General features: G+C 35.5%; 1 protein-coding gene across 1 annotated transcript in view; it reads right to left on the bottom strand.

Annotated features, from left to right (window-relative positions):
* RALYL (RALY RNA binding protein like) overlaps nucleotides 1-20,761 on the bottom strand; it is a gene marked incomplete at its 3' end in the record, with an annotated part of 458,402 nt that overhangs the window by 74,397 nt on the left and 363,244 nt on the right. Inside the window, exon 4 of the mRNA XM_079722141.1 lies at nucleotides 6,660-6,707. Coding sequence (XP_079578267.1) covers nucleotides 6,660-6,707 — 48 coding nt within the window. The remainder of the gene's footprint in view (nucleotides 1-6,659; nucleotides 6,708-20,761) is intronic.

Below are 20,761 nucleotides of genomic sequence, written 5' to 3'. Positions count from 1 at the left end.
CATTTAGATAAATAGTAATTTAGCAGTAATTACCTGTTTTCTTCTAAATTTCCCTCATAAAATAGAGTTTTTCATTTTCCTTATTTATGAACACAAACTTATAGTCCCTATGTGGTTAAATGCTAACCAAACAATGTAGTCTGGACTTAGGGTTAAATAACCGGCCTTCCCAGAGACAAAATCTGACAACAAATTCAGGGACATGTTCTCACTGGGGTCTTTTAACAGATAAATGAAGATCATTAACTCTAGGACCAGGGAAGATTTCCAGCTCTGTCTTGATTCAAACTTGCACCCTTCTGTCTTCAGCATGTTTAACTTCTGATAAACATAGTCTATAAAACCAAATTAAGGTGTCTATTCATTTTTAAGAAAGGATATATTTGAAATCCACATGAATGATTCTAACCTATTAGTATATCTGTTTTCTATACTGTTTGACCTACTCAAAATTCTATTTATAATTTCTACCTTGACTTCAAATAAGCTTTTGGTTATAACTGAACCTGAAAATACTTTTTAAAGGCACACTTCACTTGAGACCAGTCAATGAGTAATTCTCATTTCTATTTTTTCTCACTAAACTTTTCCAAGATTTTCAGTGAAGCCACCCCTGCCAACAACCCACCCCACATTGGACTCCATCCCCAATCTTGTCCAAATGCTTCTTGAACATGCTTTTAAAGGGCTTACTGAAATTGTCAATGATCTTTTTTTGGCAATATTTTGATCTTAACTTAATCTTTATATTTTGTACAATTTTGCTATCTTTTATATCTTGTATACAGCTTCGGGTAATTAAAAAGTGAATGCAATTAAATAGCAATGGTGAGGTTATAAATCAATAAAATGATTCTCCTATTTAATTCTTACAGTTCTGTAATGTGTGTGTTGTTAAGCCATTTTGCCCATAGGAAACCTGTGAAAAAAGGATGAGATGACTCCCCCAAGTTTAACCAGTCAACACATGCACACCCTTTGTCAACTGGACCATGCTGTGGTTTCCAAATGTTTTAAGTGGAATCCCATTCTACCAGATGGTAATTTAAATTTGCACAATGAAACAGACGTTGCTTCTTGCTAATACGTTTTTCCAGTATTCATGAATATATACTGTGCTCTATAATCAATGATCTGAGACAAGTGCAACTTGACAGAGTTTTTTTCATGAACTTCAACTCTGGTAGCTTCTCTTATGTTAATTTACACAAGGTCAAAATGGATCCAGATCTGAACAATACAGAGTTTGAATCACTGATATATATATGTTTTTTATATGGCAAAGCAGCTCTGGCATTTCTTTTTCTCTGTCAATACACGTTTATTCATTACTGGAGGTTATAAATGGCTCAGTGCCTTTTCTGTTACTATTGAAAAAAGGTTGGATTAAAACTGCTAATATCTCAGAAATTGAAAACATTCCTTGGGGTGTTCAATATAATTTTAGGTATACTTCTCTTTTCACTTTACTTGGAAGAGTATATATATTTATGTTTCATTTTAATAACATGTGATGTTCTTCATGTAGAGTCACACTTGACATTTTAAAAGACAATGCCACTGAATGCTGTAAATTATTGGGCAATTCTTTGTGTAATATAAAAAATGAAAGTGTAGAATAACCACTCAATTCTATTATTTAGTGATACTCTTCATGATCCCTGTAACAATGGATAGACACTAAATTAGTTTTTGGAAAATTTACTGCTGGATAAATGTACCAAAACAATCACATTAAGATGGAACTTTGTGTAGAGAAGTTTACTAAGCTGAAACAGTTTAAGGGTTGAAAATCCCCAATTACATTAGAATTCCCAAACCTGGCAGAAATAGGCTAACAATAGGATGTAAGTCAATGTCAGTTATTAAGGTATTATCTTTCAGCTTATGTGAGACATTTAGTCACATCTGGGATTGGGAGTCTGCAAACCACATTTCTGTGGGGGCCAGCTGGCTCCTTGCTAGGATCAGCCAATTAAGGACCTGAGAAGGAGACTGGAAGAAGAAGAGAGGACTTGACCCTTCCTGTTTTGCTTCCTGTTTTTGTTTCGGGTCCCTGTTCTTGTCAGCGTTACTCTAGCCTTGTTTGTTAACCCTGGCAGCAAAAATTCATTCCAGTAGTAGCAGAAGAATCCAGTTTGAGCAATTTTGCAACATTTGAAGAACAGTCTTCACACTTCCTCAGAGACCCTGGCACCAGTTGGTATTGACCCCTTAGAAGTCTCGGTTCCAGCCCCACGGGTTCCCCCTCTGGGCTCAGATACAGCAGCAGCAGTTAAGCAGAACCTCCTACTCACATTGTGATTTGTCCAAATCCCCTTTTCTACAGTGATATTTGATAATCCCATCTTTTCCTGTTTCTCTAACCCTAGAGGTGGTAGCTGCTTCCTGTAGTTTGCTAACTCCATCATACCATTGTGGGTTTTATTGTTGTTGTTTATCTGTTTTTGTCTTTTCAGTTCCTTAATACATAGTTAGAAAGGTTTTACAACAATTCTTCTTGTGCAACATAACTATGATTTCCGTTTTCCTGACAGAAAACCAAGCAGCATGGAGTTAATGGAAATAACTGAATGGTCTCTCTCTGCAGATAAGAGTGTTCAGCTGCAACTAGAATGTTCTGGGGGGTAGGAGAAGGGAAAACAATGCAAACAGAATGATCCAGAGGTGTCACAATGGACTATTATGGAAGGACAACTGAGCAACCAGTGTATTGCTCAGTCATAGGGACACTGCTACATGAATAACAGTATAAGAAACATATTCTCCAGCACTGTTAATGGTTACCGTTAACGGTTACTAGTAGCTAGCATGGATTAAGCACAAAAAGCATACCAGGAATAATGAAGGTCATAAAAATATGCTACTTCATTTAATCCTCAGAACAATCTTATGGGGTAGGTGTTAATTTCATGCTCACTTCATAGATGAGACAATAGTTTTTGTGGTATTAAATAAGTTGCCCAAGTTTGCACCACTAGTAAAAAGATAGAAAAAAATTAACCATAACTACAAGCAGAGAGTAACTAAGGAGGAATTAGTGTGGATAAAACTGTTAGCACTGACTTGGTAAGCTATTTCTCTTCTCCACCCTCGCCACTCTGTTTTCCTTTCCTGGGGAGCTATGTTCACAGGGAACTCCTGACTACCTCTACTAGTGGCAGATGCTTCTGTCTTTCTTAGCCAAGTGAAAAAATGAAAAATAAACTAATGAGGGCACAGACTGCTCAGAGAGTCTGTTAGCAATACACCCATACTGATCTTTGCACACTTATAAACCAAACAGATTTTATATAAGACAAATGAATGATTTTGGAAATTGTTCAGAGTTAGCTTTTTTGTGTAGTGGAGTGTCTTCTGAAAGCTTCAGGCTCTGTAATTATTTGCTGATTAAGGCTCTTGCTCTTTTGCATGTAAAATCTCCCTAGCTATCTATCTATCATCTGTCTAACCTATCTAATGATTTTTATTGATAAAATGCAAATGCAAATATTGGCTTCATTTAAAAAATGAGACAACTGAAAACCTGCCTAGTTGCCCAAAGTTACAGGTTAATTACCAGAACTTGGGTCTCCTACCATCTACTCCATTTTATGTAGAAATTCTTTCAATGTGGAAGGAAATCACATGATAGAAAATACTTAAGAGATTACCATGCAAAAACATTTTCATATTAACAGATTAAAGGACAATGTATATTAATTGAAAACTTTATTCATAGCAATCAAGACAGTGTCTGCATCCTGAAACACAAAAGCATATCAGAAAATGTTCTTATATTTGTCAAAAACTAAAATTTACATTTGTCAAAACCTAAAATTTTTAAATAAAGAATATCTAAATGTTATCTTTCTTTCATAGTAACTGGGATTATTTTAATGCTGCCAGATCTTCACATGGTTAGGACAAGTTATTATAAGCTATTTAATATTTAAAATAAAATATTATATTTGATAGAAATTATAAAAATTATTTGAGAGAACCATCCTTAAAAATTCATGTTTGTCATAAAGGGTTAACTAGAGAAACCATTTGCTTAACTCAGTAGTTTGAACACAGTGGTGATAAAGGTATGGTTGTGGATCTAATTTCCAGGCAGATAAGGCTATTTCCTGTTATGTAAAACGATAGACTGATATTGCTCCTCTTCTGTTTTGCGTATCCAAACAGTTGGTTGTTGAGTATAAATGAAGACCTGGTTTATGATTGTAGTTCTGCCACTAATTAACTATGTGACCTTGGAGAAAACAAAATGTCTCTAAATCTAAGGAGATGAATTAATCACAAAAATTGAGTATCCACTATGTGTGAGACTTGATGATAGTGCCTGAGGATACAATAAGCAAAACTGAGCATCCTCCCTGCCCTTTTGGAGGAAGGAAGGATATAAAACAACTACTGTTGTTGCAGAGAGAAATTTAGCAATAAAAACCAGGAACAGTGCTGTGAAGGAATAGTAACGGGTGCTGAGAGGGGAACAGAGGAACCTCATTTAGTGTGAGAGAGGTGTTCATGCTGAGATCTGAAGGATGAAGTCAAGTTAACTAGATGGTGGAGTGAGGTATGAGAAGGAGCAATCAGAAGAAGGTCCCCAGGCAGGAAGGAACACCGTGTTCTTGTGGAACTGAAAAAGGACCCTCGTGGCTGGAGCAGAGAGAACAAGACTCTTACAAGGGATTATGAAGTTTCTTCCCTATTTAAAATGTCTATTCTGTTCTTCTAAGTTTGCATTTTTATGCCTTGGGATTTTTGTTTGTTTGAATGAATTTATTTACAATTAAAGGCTTAAACAATATTTACCTCATTTTGTGTGTGTGTGTGTGGTCCAATGATCTATCTACACACAGTCAGTCCTTGTTTTGCATATCTCTAATATCTCAATTACCAATGCTTAGTTAAATAACACCAGTCCCCCAACAGCACAAAACAAATTTCAGTTACCACATATATTAACTGTGAGTAATTTCATAAAGTCCAAGTTTTGCTGCTAGTTTTTCAGTCCACAAATCACTAAGTAAATGACAGATGCGCATGATGATCAGTGGCCAATCACATCACCTCTTTCAAAGTCTGTCAGTGATTTGTCCCTGTGCATCTGTTAGTTCACACATGGATAGCAAATGTGTAGTTGTATTGTTTCCTTGTCAGCTGGTGATAAATCCATGTGGCATTTTATAAAAATGGATAATCAAAAGAAGGGATTGGTGCAGTAAATAATTGAAAAGTAACACTGGAAATAAAATTAAAATTAAATGTAAATGGAATTAGAGGAGAAATAGCTGACTATAGGGATGTGGACACTCTTCTATTCAAGAGACTCTAGAGATGGAGGCAGAGGAACTTAGTAAAATAAAACATATTTTTTTTTTACTCCAAATACATATATATATAAAACATCCCATATGTTTATATGAATTTTAAGTAGTATGCTCTCCAGAAAGCCCTAAGGATTGCTTTGCACAGCCTAAAAATGGCCCTGAATGCCAAAAAGTTCCTTCAAAATACACAAAGCTATTTGATATACAGTTTACCTGAAAAAAAAAATTCCCACAAGGTCTCATAAATTGATTTCCTTAAACACAGAGCCCACAGATGAAGCAAAATAGTGGTTTAAGCCAGAGATAAATGCATTCCTTTACATAAAATTATATCTAAAGGAAAATATCAGAAATTAAAGATGTTATAATAAAATTGGAAGTTGAAATTAAAACATATTGACATAAATGAGGAAAGTGGTTGTGATGTGCTGGAAAGGGACGAAGATGTCCCAGAGGAAGTGACACTTGGCAAAAGAACCACACACTGAGGTAAGTCTCTGAGGTAGTTTCCAACATTAATAAAATGTCAAAGCTGATCCAGTCTTGGGAGTATGACAATTCACCAAGGGATAAAAGTGGTAGTTTCTCCCTATTATAATAAAAGAAGAAGGCAAGTGCTGTTCAAATTACTTTCGATAAGTCTTTTTTTACAAAGAAATGAAGCACACTAATTCTCAGTATTTTTACATTACAGTGTTAAAATTTTAAATTAGTGTACTAAAGAGCTATTAGTTTCACTGTATTTTCCTATACATATGAATAGGGAATTTACATATATGTATACATATGTAAATATGTATATTTATAACATAAGAGTTTTTAATGTTTTGACAAAAAGTTGTCAAAGGTCATGGAAAAATCCTATTTCCCCCCATTGATTATTAACATCACTCTGCATGGTTTTCTTTTTTGGTCACACACTGCTATGCAAAGCAAGAATTGTCCTTAATTTTTACTGAATCTATGTGTTGTATGAAAGCAGATGTATTTTAGAAGGTTGTACTCATTTTCTGAATTTATAAATCTCTCAGTCTTGAAGAATTCCAAGTCAACTACACATCTGGAAAATAATATGGGTTAATTAAATCTTTAGAATATCATCCAAACATTAAAACCAAACTTTAGGCTTAAGCATCTCTGAATTCTGGAAGTCCAAGGTCTACTATATTTCAGTAGTACAATCAAAATAGAAAAATCTGGCTATCTTATATTTTATTGGGACTTTTTTTACTGTAAAATATTATTTAAATGTATTAATCAATAATACCAGTGAATGAAATGTACAGAACAGTTAAAATATAATTTAAATCAAAGGGAAAGAAGAATGAGAAATTTACATACCTACTGTAGAAATCATCTCTGTAGTAATCATAGTCAAAGACATAACCACTAAGGAGGGGAAAAAAAAAATTAGTCGTTGACAACAGCAATTTTGGTATTAATTTATAATGTAATAGCAATACATTTGTTACTTTTAAATATTTATTTTTCAATGTAATTATGTATCCAAAGGTCTTTACAAGATAATGTCTAATTGGATATAATGTCATATCAAACTCATTATATGTTTGACAATCAAAAGACTGATAATGGATTGAGTGGTTGGGAATGGAAGATGAGAGCAGAAAGCAAAATTAATTTTTTAATACTTGTACTACTTGTAGGAACATTTTTTTCCCCAGACAAGATATAATATAGCTATCCTTTATTCCTAAGGTATGTATACTGAGGCTAAATGAACATTAAACAAATGGTGTAGAAATAATATGAATGAAAAGGTTTAATGACCCATTCATTGTTAGAAAAGTAAATAGAAATGTAGTTTCCTCAGAAATCCAGCATTTCCTTTTTATTCTAAAAATGTGTGATTCAATACTTTATATAGAGAAATATTAAAAATAAAACAAACAAAACACTTTGAGCCTTACCAACAATAACAATAATTTAGGGCATTTAAATAGGAATTAATAAGTACATTTTAGTGATAAGATTATTACCAAGCTCCTTAAAGGAATGTAAAATAAAAATTTCCCCCATCCACTTGTACAATTGTTGTTTACAAAGCATTTTATATGAATTATTTCCTTTTAATTTTAAGTCCTCACAACAACTCTGTTGGATACTATATCTGGAAAAAAAAACTAATGTGAAAGGGACCTAAGGGGCTAGCTCAAATGTTTATCACTAGTAAGTGACAGAGCTGAAGCTTCAGAGAAAGACTTCTGAATCCACGTCTGGAGCTATTTTTTATGACACTATGCAATCCTCCCCAGCTTGGAAGAAATTTAATCTCGTAATGAATGGAGTATCTCTACTGCAGGGGAGTAATCATTTTAAATGTTTATTCATTTATTTTATTGTTGTAAAAATATATATATAACATAAAATTTACTTTTCTAAGCTTTCTGTAGTCAATTTTTAATGCCAAAATTCAGTGGAATTAAGTACATTCACAATGTTGTTCAAACATCACCATTAACCATTTCCAAAAGTTTTTATCATCCCAAGCTGAAACTCTGCACCCATTAAACAATACTTTTCCATTCCCTCCTTCCCCTGCCCACGCCCACCAAGCCCCAGTGACTGTTATTCTACTTCCTGTTGCTATAAATTTCCTTATCCTAGGTACCTCATATATGTGGAATCATACAATATTTGTCCTTTTTTGTTTGGCTTATCTTACTTAGCATAATTTTTTCAAGGTTTATCTATGTTGTAACATATCATAATTCCATTTTTATGACTAAATAATACTTCATTGTATATATATACTACCTTTTGTTTACCTATTCATCCATTAATAGACATCTGGGTTGTTTCCACCTCTTGGCTGTTGTGAATAGTGCTACTATGAACATTGGTGCGCAAGCATTTGTTAGAGTTCCTGCTTTCATCTCCTTTGAGTATATGCCTACATGGAGTATTGTTGGGTCATATGGTAATACTGTGCTTAACCACTGTACAACAGGCAAGTCATTTTATATTCCCCAGATGGTCAACTTAATGGTCCTTTTTTTTTATAACTATTCTTATGTTAGGAAAATTGAAAGAACATATTGAGGAGGGCTTGTTATTCCTGGTTTTCTGGATAAATGTATGTATTTGTCCTGACACTCATTACATATGGAAGGGTGGAGAAAGCCTGCTATAGCATACATAGCCCATCAGAGAGGGTTGGTTTCATCTCCAACCAGTCTAATGGAACACAATGAGTTTGAACTCAAGTTCTGAAATACAAAGTGGAGACCTATTCCATGTGAGTGTCTGATGGAAGACCAAGCATTGCCTAGCCAGAGCAGTGCTGCTGTATATCTACCTCTGCAAACAAAGGAAGACAATGAGACCACTGCTGAAACAGTAAGAGCAAAAGTAACCCTTTTTGTCCCACAGTCACAGCTTGTTTAAGTCATAATGTTTAATGCTTTAGTTGATATTGCTGGTGTTAGACTCAACTATGATGTTGAGTTGAGGGATTTTAAAGAAAAACTACTGGCTAGCACCAAATCCAAGGTATAAACTTCACCTCAAAAGTTTCCTGCAATAGCAGTACATATAATTTTCATTGTGATTTAGTTTCTTCTGCAGGTAAGGGATATGATGACACCTTATCCAAACTTTTGTTTGGAAGTCTCAAGTTTAAGGTTATGCTACTTTCATACACATTTGTCATGAGTCATCATTGTTGTACCTTATGGCTGATTATTTTTAAGAACATGTTGGTAGATCTCCACAGCTTATTTATCTTACAACTGAAAGTTCGTACGCTTTGATGAGCCCCATTTCTTTCAACTCCAGCCCCAGCCAACTACCATTTTACTGTTTCCATGGGTTTGGCTTTTCAGGTTCCACATATAAGCGATACCATGCAGGATTTGTCTTTCTCTGACTTACTTCACTTAGCATAATGCCCTCAAGGTCTATCATGTTTTCACAAATGGCAAGATTTCCTTCTTTCTGATGGCTGAATAATATTTCATTGAATATATATACCACATCTTCTTTATCCATTCATTTGATGACAGATACTTAAGAAACGATCATTTTGTGGTATGATGGACATGTTAACTAACTCTATGGTGGTAATCATTTTGCAATATATAAGTGTGTCAAATTAACATCTTGTATACCTTAAGCTTGCACAATATGTCAATTATACCTCAATAAAGCTGGGGGAAAAAAGAATATGTTGAATACAAATGTATGTATAATAATATTCATGTTTGGATAACGAAAATGAAGTTCCCAACAGCCAAAGCAAAGAAAAAAAAGATAATCAAAACAATATATCATTTTAAGAATTTTGTTGAGACTTTGTTTATGAAACATGAGGCCTGGGGAAGGAAACATTCTAGTTATTGAAACACTATTCTTGGTGCTTTTTCATAAATAATCTCATTTAACCTTAACAGTAGTCTATAAGATGTAGAGTGTTATCCTAATTTTACAGGACACTGAGGTCTAGATATATTAAATATCCTAAATAACACAGATAAGTATTCTAGTACAGCATAGTCATTTATATGCTCATTTGCCAAAACTTGAGTAAGGACCTATGTGTCAGGAACTGTAAGAGGCACTTGCATTTAGAAGCGAAATTATTTTGTCTTTGCTCAGGAATCTCACAGTCTAGTGGTGATCAAGATGGCCTTAATATCCCTCCCAGCTTGCTTAAACTATAGATAGATTTCTTCCTAAATATAGTCATCTGGCCTCTCTTTTCTTAGAGCATTTACTTCAGAAAACTTGTAATTGTATTGATAAATTCTCTGACACTTTGACATGTAAATATTCTCCCACCCTCTTGCCTTGTCTTTCGTAAGGACCTGGGAACTATCTTAGAAATTAAATAATAACTGTCATAATAATGATAATAATTATATAATGTTGAGAAGTTACTGATTCTAATATATTAATTTGATATTAATCTAAGCATCAGACATGGTGATAGACATTTTAAACGCATTACATAGCTATTGCTTGATAGGACAGTAATTTCCACAGAGTGCTAATTCTCAGTATTTTCAGATGTGCCCAAATATAGAGAGAATAGTGGCTAAAGTGTTTTACCTTTTTTTCTGAAACTCTTTAAAAATACATTATAACTTCAGACACTGGAGTTTAATAGCAAGAAGAAAATATGAACTATTATTAATGTGAATGACAGTGATGATTCTACTCATGTCTTATACCTTTAAGAAATACTTCAATAATTTACCAGCCTTCTGGAAATTGAAAAGTGCATGAGAAAAATATTTTACTTTTATTTTTCTCAGTCTGTGCTAAACTTATCTTGTCTAATCTTCTTATTTTTTGTTCAATCCTGACTGCTAAGGCATATTTACGAGAACAAGTTATAGCTAAGCATCCTAAATTTATCTCCAAGTCCCACTTTCTGCCATCATAAACTAAATTTTACTTGTCAAGTTAAAAATGAAATAAAATAAAATAAACAAACAAATCTGTGTAATCTTGGCAAGGCTGCTTTTGTCTTAGTGGTTTGGATTTTAGCAGAAATGCCATGGCTGTAGTTGGCTCAGGTCATAAGCTGTAAAATCAAGCTGGATTTCCAAGGAAGAGGAAGAGATTCAAGGAGATGAATCACCACAGGGCAAGTCTGATTAATGACTGCTGTACTTTCCTCAGTATCCCTCGTGACCTCAATTCTTTTTTTGTTTTTTGTTTTTGTCTTTTTTTTTTCCTCCTGCAGATTCTCTCTCTCTCTTAAAAATCCCTTCTTTTTTCTTTCTGTGTCAATCTCTATTTGAAATTAGATATCAAAAAGTGGCATTTCCAGGAGTCATATTCATCATTACAAGGTATTTTATGTATCCTAGAATTGTATTGGTAGGAAAAACTTGTCTTTCACATTAAAAAAATCCCCATTCCCCGCTATAAGCCAAGAGTGGTGCTGTTATGCTCATGAGTTAATATATTTTGGCTTTTAAAGGAGGAACCTTTGCAACTTTCACTGTTGTAGTTTTTTGTGACAATCTGGTTCTTAAGCCATTGAAATAAAAATGATAATAAATTAGATGTTTAAGACATTGTCCAGGAGGAAGCTAATTCCTGTAAATGTCGTTTTAGTCATTTGGGGGCATGGCCAGTGGCAAAGGACAAGTAATTGACTTTTTAGAAAACTGAAACAGTAGTTTTGAATATTTAACACAAACAGAGAGTTTATATTTGAAATTTTAAACCTTGAACACATTTACAAATTTTATTCTACTTTATAATATATCTATATTCTATTTGCTCAGATTCCCTCAAATTTTAATGGGAAATAGGAAGTGGTAAAGTGATTGTTTAGGGCTGCACACTCGCACCCTTTTTTTAAAACATCTTTATTGGAGTATAATTGCTTTACATTGCTCTGTTAGTTTCTGCTGTATAACAAACTGAATCAGCTATACGTATACATATATCCCCATATCCACTCCCTCTTGCGTCTCCCGCCATCCTCCCTATCCCACCCCTCTAGGTGGTCATAAAACACCGAGCTGGTCTCCCTGTGCTATGGAGCTGCTTCCCAATACCTATCAATTTTACATTTGGTAGGGTATATAGGTCAAAGCTACTCTCTCACTGTGTCACTGCTTACACTCCCCCCTCCCCCATGTCCTCAAGTCCATTCTCTACATCTGCGTCTTTACTCCTGTCCTGCCTCTAGGTTCTTCAGAACCGTTATTTTTCATAGATTCCATATATATTTGTTAGCATACGGTATTTGTTTTTCTCTTTCTGATTTACTTCACTCTGTATGACAGACTCTAGGTCCATCCACCTCACTACAAATAACTCAATTTCATTTCTTCTTATGGGTGAGTAATATTCCATTATATATATATATATATATAGTCACATCTTCTTTATCCATTCATCTGTTGATGGACACTTAAGTTGCTTCCGTGTCCTGGCTATTGTGAATAGTGCTACAATGAACATTGTGGTACATGATTCTTTCTGAATTATGGTTTTCTCAGAGTATATGCCCAGTAGTGGGATTGCTGGGTCATATGGTAATTCTGTTTTTAGTTTTTTAAGGAACATCCATACTGTTCTCCATATTGGCTTTATCAATTTACATTCCCACTAACATTGCAAGAGGGTTCCCTTTTCTCCACACGTTCTCCAGCATTTATTGTTTGTAGATTTTTCGGTGATGCCCAGTCTTACTGGTGTGAGGTGATACCTCATTTTTGTTTTGATTTGCATTTCTCTAATGAAAAACGATGCTGAACATCCTTTCATGTGTTTGTTGGCAATCTGTATACCTTCTTTGGAGAAATGTCCATTTAGATCTTCTGCCCATTTTTGGATTGGGTTGTTTGGTTTTTTTGATATTGAGCTGCATGAGTTGCTTGTATATTTTGGAGTTTAATCCTTTGTCAGTTGCTTCATTTGCAAATATATTTTCCCAGTCTGAGAGTTGTCTTTTCTCTTGTTTATGGTTTCTTTTGCTGTGCAAAATCTTTTAAGTTTCATTAGGTCCCATTTGTTTATTTTTGTTTTTATTTCCATTTCTCTAGGAGGTGGTCCAAAAAGGATCTTGCTGTGATTTATGTCATAGAGTGTTCTGCCTATGTTTTCCTATAAAAGTTTTTTAGTGTCTGGCCTTACATTTAGGTCTTTAATCCATTTTGAGCATATTTTTGTATATGGTTTTCAGGAGTGTTCTAATTTCATTCTTTTCCATGTAGCTGTCCAGTTTTCCCAGCACCACTTATTGAAGTGGCTGTCTTTTCTCCATTGTATACTCTTGCCTCCTTTAACAAAAATAAGGTGACCATATGTGTGTGGGTTTATCTATCTGGTTCAATTGATCTATATTTCTGTTTTTGTGCCAGTACCATACTGTCTTGATTACTGTAGCTTTGTAGTGTAGTCTAAAGTCAGGGAGCCTGATTCCTGCAGCTACGGTTTTCTTTCTCAAGATTGCTTTGGCTATTCAGGGTCTTTTTTGTTTCCACAAATTGTGATTTTTGTTGTTGTTGTTCTAGTTCTGTGATAAATGCCATTGGTAGTTTGATAGGGATTGCATTGAATCTGTAGATTACTTTGGGTAGTTTTCTCATTTTCACAATGTTGATTCTTCCAATCCAAGAACATGGTATATCTCTCCATCTGTTGGTATCATCTTTAATTTCCTTCATCAGTGTCTTAGAGTTTTCTGCATACAGGCCTTTTATCTCTCTAGCTAGGTTTATTCCTAGATATTTTATTCTTTTTGTTGCAATGGTAAATGGGAGTGTTTCCTTAATTTCTTTCTCAGATTTTTCATCATTAGTGTATAGGAATGCAAGAGATTTCTGTGCATTAATTTTGTATCCTGCTTCTTCACCAAATTCATTGATTAGCTCTAGCAGTATTCTGGTAGCATCTTTAGGATTCTCTATGTATAGTATCTTGTCATCTGTGAACAGTGACAGTTTTACTTCTTTTCCAATATGGATTCCTTTTATTTCCTTTTCTTTTCTGATTGCTGTGGCTAAAACTTTGAGAACTATGTTGAATAATGGTGGTGAGAGTGGGCAACCTTGTCTTGTTCCTGACCTTAGTGGAAATGGTTTCAGTTTTTCACCATTGAGAACAATGTTGGCTGTGGTTTGTCATATATGGCTTTTATTATGTTGACATAAGTTCCTTCTCTGCCTTTTTTCTGGGTGGTTTTTATCATAAACGGGTGTTGAAATTTGTAGAAGCTTTCTCTGCATTGATTTAGATGATCATATGGTTTTTCTCCTTCAATTTGTTAATATGGTGTATCACATTGATTGATTTGCCTATATTGAAGCGTCCTTGCATTCCTGGATAAACCCCAATTGATCGTGTTGTATGATCCTTTTAGTGTGCTGTTGGATTCTGTTTGCTACTATTGTGTTGAGAATTTTTTCCTCTATGTTCATCAGTGATATTGGCACTGTAGTTTTCTTTTTTTGTGTGACATCTTTGTCTGGTTTTGATATCAAGGTGATGATGGCCTCATAGAATGAGTTTGGGAGTGTTCCAAAATATGTGGTTGCTATATTTTGGAAGAGTTTGAGTAGGATAGGTGTTACATTTTTTCTAAATGTTTGATCGAACTCACCTGTGAATGCATCTGGTCCTGGGCTTTGGGTTCTTGGAAGATTTTTAATCACAGTTTCCATTTCAGTGCTTGTGATTTGTCTTTTTAAATTTTCTATTTCTTCCTGTTTCAGTCTCAGATGGTTGTGATTTTCTAAGCATTTGTCCATTTCTTCCAGGTTGTCAATTTTATTGGCATATAGTTGCTTGTAGTAATCTCTGATGATCCTTAGTAATTTCTGCAGTGTCAGTTGTTACTTCTCCTTTTTCATTTCTAGTTCTGTTGATTTGAGTCTTCTCCCTCTTTTTCTTGATTAGTCTGGGTAATACTTCATCATTTTTTTTTATCTTCTCAAAGAACCAGCTTTTAGTTTTATTGATCTTTGCTATCACTTCCTTCATTTACTTTTCATTTATTTCTGATCTGATCTTTATGATTTCTTTCCTTCTGCTGAATTTAGGGTTTGTTTGTTTTTCTTTCTCTAATTTCTTTATGAGTAAGTTTAGGTTGTTTATTTGAGATTTTTTCTTGTTAATTGAGGTAGAATTGTGTTCCTATAAACTTTCCTCTTAGGACTGCTTTTGCTGTGTCCCATAGGTTTGAGTCATTGTGTTTTCCTTGTCATTTGTTTCTAGGTATTTTTTGACTTCCTCTGATTTCTTCAGTGATCTCTTGTTTACTTAGTAGTGTGTTGTTTAGCCTCTGTGTGTTTCTTTCTTTTTTTTTTACAGTTATTTTCCTGTAATTGATATGTATTCTCATAGCATTGTGGTCGGAAAAGATACTTGATACAATTTTAATTTTCTTATATTTACCAAGGCTTCATTTTGAACCAAGATATGATCTATCCTGAAGAATATTTCATGAGCACTTGAGAAGAAACTGTATTCTGTTGTTTCTGGATGGAATGTCCTATAAATATCAATTAAGTCCATATTGCTTAATGCATCATTTAAAGCTTGTGTTTCCTTATTTATTTTCATTTCAGATGATTTATCCATTGGTGAAAATGAGGTTTTAAAGTCCCCTACTATTATTGTGTTACTGTTGTTTTCTCCTCTTATGGCTGTTAGCATTTTCCTAATGTATTGAGGTACTCCTATGTTGGGTGCATAAATATTTACAATTGTTATATCTTCTTCTTGGATTGATGCCTTGATCATTATGCAGTGTCCTTCATTGTCTCTTGTCTTTATTTTAAAGTTTATTTTGTCTGTTATGATCATTGCTACTCCAGCTTTCTTTTAATTTTCATTTGCATGGAATATCTTTTTCCATCCCATCATTTTCAGTCTGTATGTTTCCCTATGTCTGAAGTGGGTGTCCTGTAGACAGCATATATACGGGTCTTGTTTTTGCATCCACTTAGCCTGTCTATGTCTTTTGGTTGGAATATTTAATCCATTTATGTTTAAGGTAATTATCAATATGTATGTTCCTATTATCACTTTCTTAATTGTTTTGTGTTTGTTATTGTTGTTCTTTTCCTTCTCTTGTGTTTCCTGCCTAGAGAAGTTCCTTAGCATTTGTTGTAAAGCTGGTTTGGTGGTGCTGAATTCTCTTAGCATTTGATTGTTTGTAAAGGTTTTAATTTCTCCTTTGAATGTGAATGAGATCCTTGCTGGGTAATCTTGGTTGTAGTTTTCCCCCTTCATCGCTTTAAATATGTCCTGCCACTCTCTTCTGGCTTGTAGAGTTTCTGCTGAAAGATCAGCTGTTAACCTTATGGGGATTACCTTGTATGTTACTTGTTGCTTTTCCCTTGCTGTTTTTAATGTATTTTCTTTTGTATTTAATCTTTCATAGTTTGATTAATATTTATCTTGGCATGTTTCTCTTTGGATTTATCCTGTATCAGACTCTCTGTGCTTCTTGGACTTGACTGACTATTTCATTTCCCATGTTAGGGAAGTTTTCAATTATAATCTCTTTAAATATTTTCTCAGTCCCTTTTATTTTCTCTTCTTCTTCTGGGACCCCGATAATTCAAATGTTTGTGTGTTTAAGGTTGTACCAGATGTCTCTGAGGCTGTTCTCAATTCTTTTCATTCTTTTTGTTTATTCTGCTCTGCAGTAGTTATTTCCCCTATTTTATCTTCCAAGTCACTTATCCATTCTTGTGCCTCAGTTATTCTGCTATTGATTCCTTGTAGAAAATTTTTAATTTCATTTATTGTGTTGTTCATCATTGTTTGTTTGCTCTTTACATTTCCTAGCTCCTTGTTAAACATTTCTTGTATTTTCTCCATTCTATTTCCAAGATTTTGGATCATCTTTAGTATCATAAGCCTGAATTGTTTTTCAGGTAGACTGTCTATTTCCTCTTCATGTGTTAGGTCTGGCGAGTTTTTCCTTGCTCCTCCATCTGCTGTGTGTTTCTGTTTTCTCATTTTGCTTAACTTACTGTGTTTGGGGTCACTTTTCACACGCTTCAGGTTCATAATTCCCATTGTTTTTGGTGTCTGCCCCCAGTAGGTAAGGTTCTTTCAATGGGTTGTGTTGGCTTCCTTGTGGAGGGTACTGGTGCCTGTGTTCTGGCGAATGAGGCTGGATCTTGTCTTTCTGGTGGGTAGGACCCAATCTTCTGGTGTGTTTTGGGGGTATCTGTGAACTTACTATGACTTTAGGCAGCCTCTCTGCTAATGGGTGGAGTTGTGTTCCTGTGTTGCTAGTTGTTTGGCATGGGGTATCCAGCACTGGGGTTTGCTGATTGCTGAGTGGAGCTGGGTCTTAGCCTTGAGATGGAGATCTCTGGGGGAGCTCTCATTGATTGATATTATGTGGGGCTGGGAGGTGTCTGGTGATCTAATGTTCTGAACTTGGCTCTTCCACCTCAGAGGCTCAGTCCTGACACCCGGCCAGAGCACCAAGATGCTGTCAGCCACATGGCTCAGAAGAAAAGGGAGGAAAGAAAGAATGAAAGAAAGAAAGAAGAAAAGAAAGTAAAATTAGTAAAATAAAAAAATATTATTAAAGTAAGAAAATTAAAAAGTAATTAAAAGAAAGAGAAAAGACCAACCAAACCTACAAGGAAATTCACCAATGGTAACAAGTGCTAAGTACTAAACTAAGATAAAAATAAAAATTAGAATCTAGTCAGTCGCATACAGCAAACCCCCAGTCTATAGTTGCTCCCAAAGTCCACTGCCTCAATTTTGGGATGATTCATTGTCTATTCATATATTCCACAGATACAGGGTACATCAAGTTGATTGTAGAGATTTAATCCACTGCTCCTGAGGCTGCTGGGAGAAATTTCCCTTTCTCTTCTTTGTTTGCACAGCTCCCGGGTTTCAGCTTTGGATTTGGCCCCACCTCTTCATATAGTCCCCCTCTGGAGTCAGTTCTTCACTCAGACAGGAGGGGGTTAAAGCAGCAGCTGATCAGGGGGCTCTGGCTCACTCAGGCCTGGGGAGGGAGGGGTACAGAATGCAGGACAAGCCTGCAGTGGAAGAGGCCAGCATGAAATTACAACAACCTGAGGTGCTCCATGTGTTCTCCCCAGGAAGTTGTCCCTGGATTGCAGGACCCTTGCAGTGGCGTGCTGCACAGGCTCCTGTTGTGGGGGAGGTGTGGACTGTGACCTGTGCTCACACATGGGATTCTTCGTGGCTGCAGCAGCAGTGTTAGCATTTCATACCCATCTCTGGTGTGTCTGCGGTGGTAGCCACAGCTCGTGCCCATCTCTGAAGCTCATTTAGCCGGTGCTCTGAATCTCCTCTCCTCGTGCACCCTGATACAATGGTCTCTTGCCTCTTAGGGAGTTCCAGACATTTTCCTGGACTCCCTTCTGGTTAACTGTGGTGCACTAGTCCCCTTCAGGCTGTGTTCACACAGCCAACCCAGTCCTCTCCCTGGAATCTGACCTCCAAAGCCGGAGCCTCTGCTCTCAGCCCCCACCTGCTCTGGCAGGTGAGCAGACAAGCCTCTCAGGCTGGAGAGTGCTGGTTGGCACCGATCCTCTGTGCGGGAATCTCTGTGCTTCACCCTCTGCAACACTGTTGCTGCACTCTACTCTATGGTTCTGAAGCTTTCCCTGCCCTGCCCTTCCTCCCGTTTCCACCAGTGAAGGAGCTTCCTAGTGTGTGGAAACTTTTCCTCCTTCACAGCTCCCTCCCTGTGGTGCCAGTCCCATCCCTATTATTTTGTCTCTGTTTTTTCTTTTTTCTTTTGCCCTACCCAGGTACATCACACTGTTTTTCATTACTGGAGATTAAATTAGACCTAGTAACTTTCCTGGAATTTCATTTAAACTTTTTAAATAATAGAAGAAGAAATCACTACTCATTTGGTTTTGCAGTATATATGGTCCATTGTATATAATCCCTTTTGAATTCATAAAACCAGCTTTATTTGAGTAAACTAATACACAGAAGTATTTCTTTTAATTTTCTATCACAGAACATCATTAAAATATAATCTGAAGAATATTAATAAATTTCCTAGCACAAAGAGGGAGCATTTTAATGGTTTTTTAACAGACATCCTACCAAAAATGATTGGAGCTTTCTCAATTACTATATCTTGATCCCTAAATTAAATTGAATAATCATTTATTGAATACTTATTGTAAGGAAAATACTGGGAGTTGTGAATAATAATATCATATCAGTAGAACGTGGCTTCTAACCTCAAGCTTTAAGGGATTAGGCAAATACAATCTAGTTTAAGGGGCTAGACAAATACACTTATGAACATAATTCAAAGCCAAATTTGATAAATGTCAAAATATAAATATAAACTATTATGAGAACTTATAGGCAGAAGAAATAGGATGTGGTTGGGACAAGGAATCAAACAAGGTTTCTTGAAAGAGATGACATTTTAGTCTCTGAAAAAGGATGTAGGGATTTGATAAGTGAATGTTCAAAAGTAGTCCTTCTAGATGGTAAAGATTTAGTGGTAGAAAAATGTGGGGCAAGTATGGAGAACAGTGCTTTATGAAGTTTATTCTCTCTCTTTAGCACAGCTATTCTTCAGAATACCTATGGAAGTTGTGAATGCAGAAATTATAATGTAAGATAGCTGAATTTCCAGAGCATATTTCTCTACAGTTGAGGTTCCCAGTGAATCAAATTTTCCTCAGAGATACCTACAGGATTCTACTTCTAACTTGTCATAAAATTTGATGCAGGTTTCCAACTGTCAGAGTATATGCAGTTGAACAGATTTATGAACTTTGCTAAGCTGTATGTGGACAAAAAAATTGTCCATTTTCATTTTAGGGAATACAAATAAATCTGTATGTTTACTTTGGATAGTGTGTGTGTGTGTGTGTGTGTGTGTGTAGTGGATACACATACACACATGGATTCAAAATGCAAAAACAATGGAATAAGCTATTAAGTCTAAATCACATTGACAAAATACTCAATTGACTACCAAGGATTTTGGAATGGGGGACGAACCCAAGGATTATGGTACATTCATAGAATTCCTGGCTAACTGTGAACCAGGACCTAACAGCTTAGAAAGATGGAGTGACTAAGAAGTTCAAAGATTAAAACAATCCACCCAGTACATTCAAGAGTTATGGTCTGTTAGTTGTTGTGAGTCAAGCTTACTGTTTCACAGGAGGATTTTTAAAGGATTATTTCTTTACTTGAAGCATTTATGAAGACTGAATTCTGGGAACAAGAACGAGGAGGGAAAAATAGAGAAATATTTTTCTCTCTTCTGGCTAACACAGGGATTCTGATTTTGGAAGTATCACCATGAATGGGGTATACTTGTTAATCTTCTCTATGTTGTGTTCCCTAGAAAGGATATTCACACATATAATTCCAAAATTGTGTTTACACAATTCTTTTTACAGAATATAAAAAAAGTAAACAAATAAGAACAACAGCAAACCCTCCAATGACTTCCCTTGGCCTCCGAGGTAATATTCAGACTCTTCGACATTCAGCACTCTCCACATGCTGCTCCTTCTTCTGACATTCTTTAAAAATTCCTTCAATTACTCTTTTAACCACTCAGCTTTTCCCATCACCTATTCTCTGGGGTGGCACAGAATAGCTCCTTGCTCTCAGACACAGATATTCTTGTATCTCTACACAGTCTCCTGCATTAGCCCAACTGGTTGCTCAACAGAAATTTCCTGTTATGGGGCTTAGCTCAAGCTCTCCGTCTGTCAACACATGTATCTTCTTTCTGTTGAATATGAATCCATTCTTAGGGCATAACTCAAGCCCTACATCTCCCCAATTAAAAGTTCATGGAGTTAGACTAAATTCCACTTACTGTGCTATCCCTTGATTATAGTTTTTTGTATTTACATCTGACTCATGCTTGTCAGCTCTCTGATTTTCCTGTCACATAGCTAATCTATATAGATTTATTTCTGTTAGCCTTTCCTTTCACAAACCAATCTCTCTGT

The sequence above is a fragment of the Hyperoodon ampullatus genome, assembly GCF_949752795.1.
Source record: "Hyperoodon ampullatus genome assembly, chromosome: 17".
NCBI lineage: Eukaryota > Metazoa > Chordata > Mammalia > Artiodactyla > Ziphiidae > Hyperoodon > Hyperoodon ampullatus.
The sequence above is the reverse complement of the archived record's forward strand: the minus strand, read 5'-3'. Positions and strand labels throughout refer to the sequence as shown.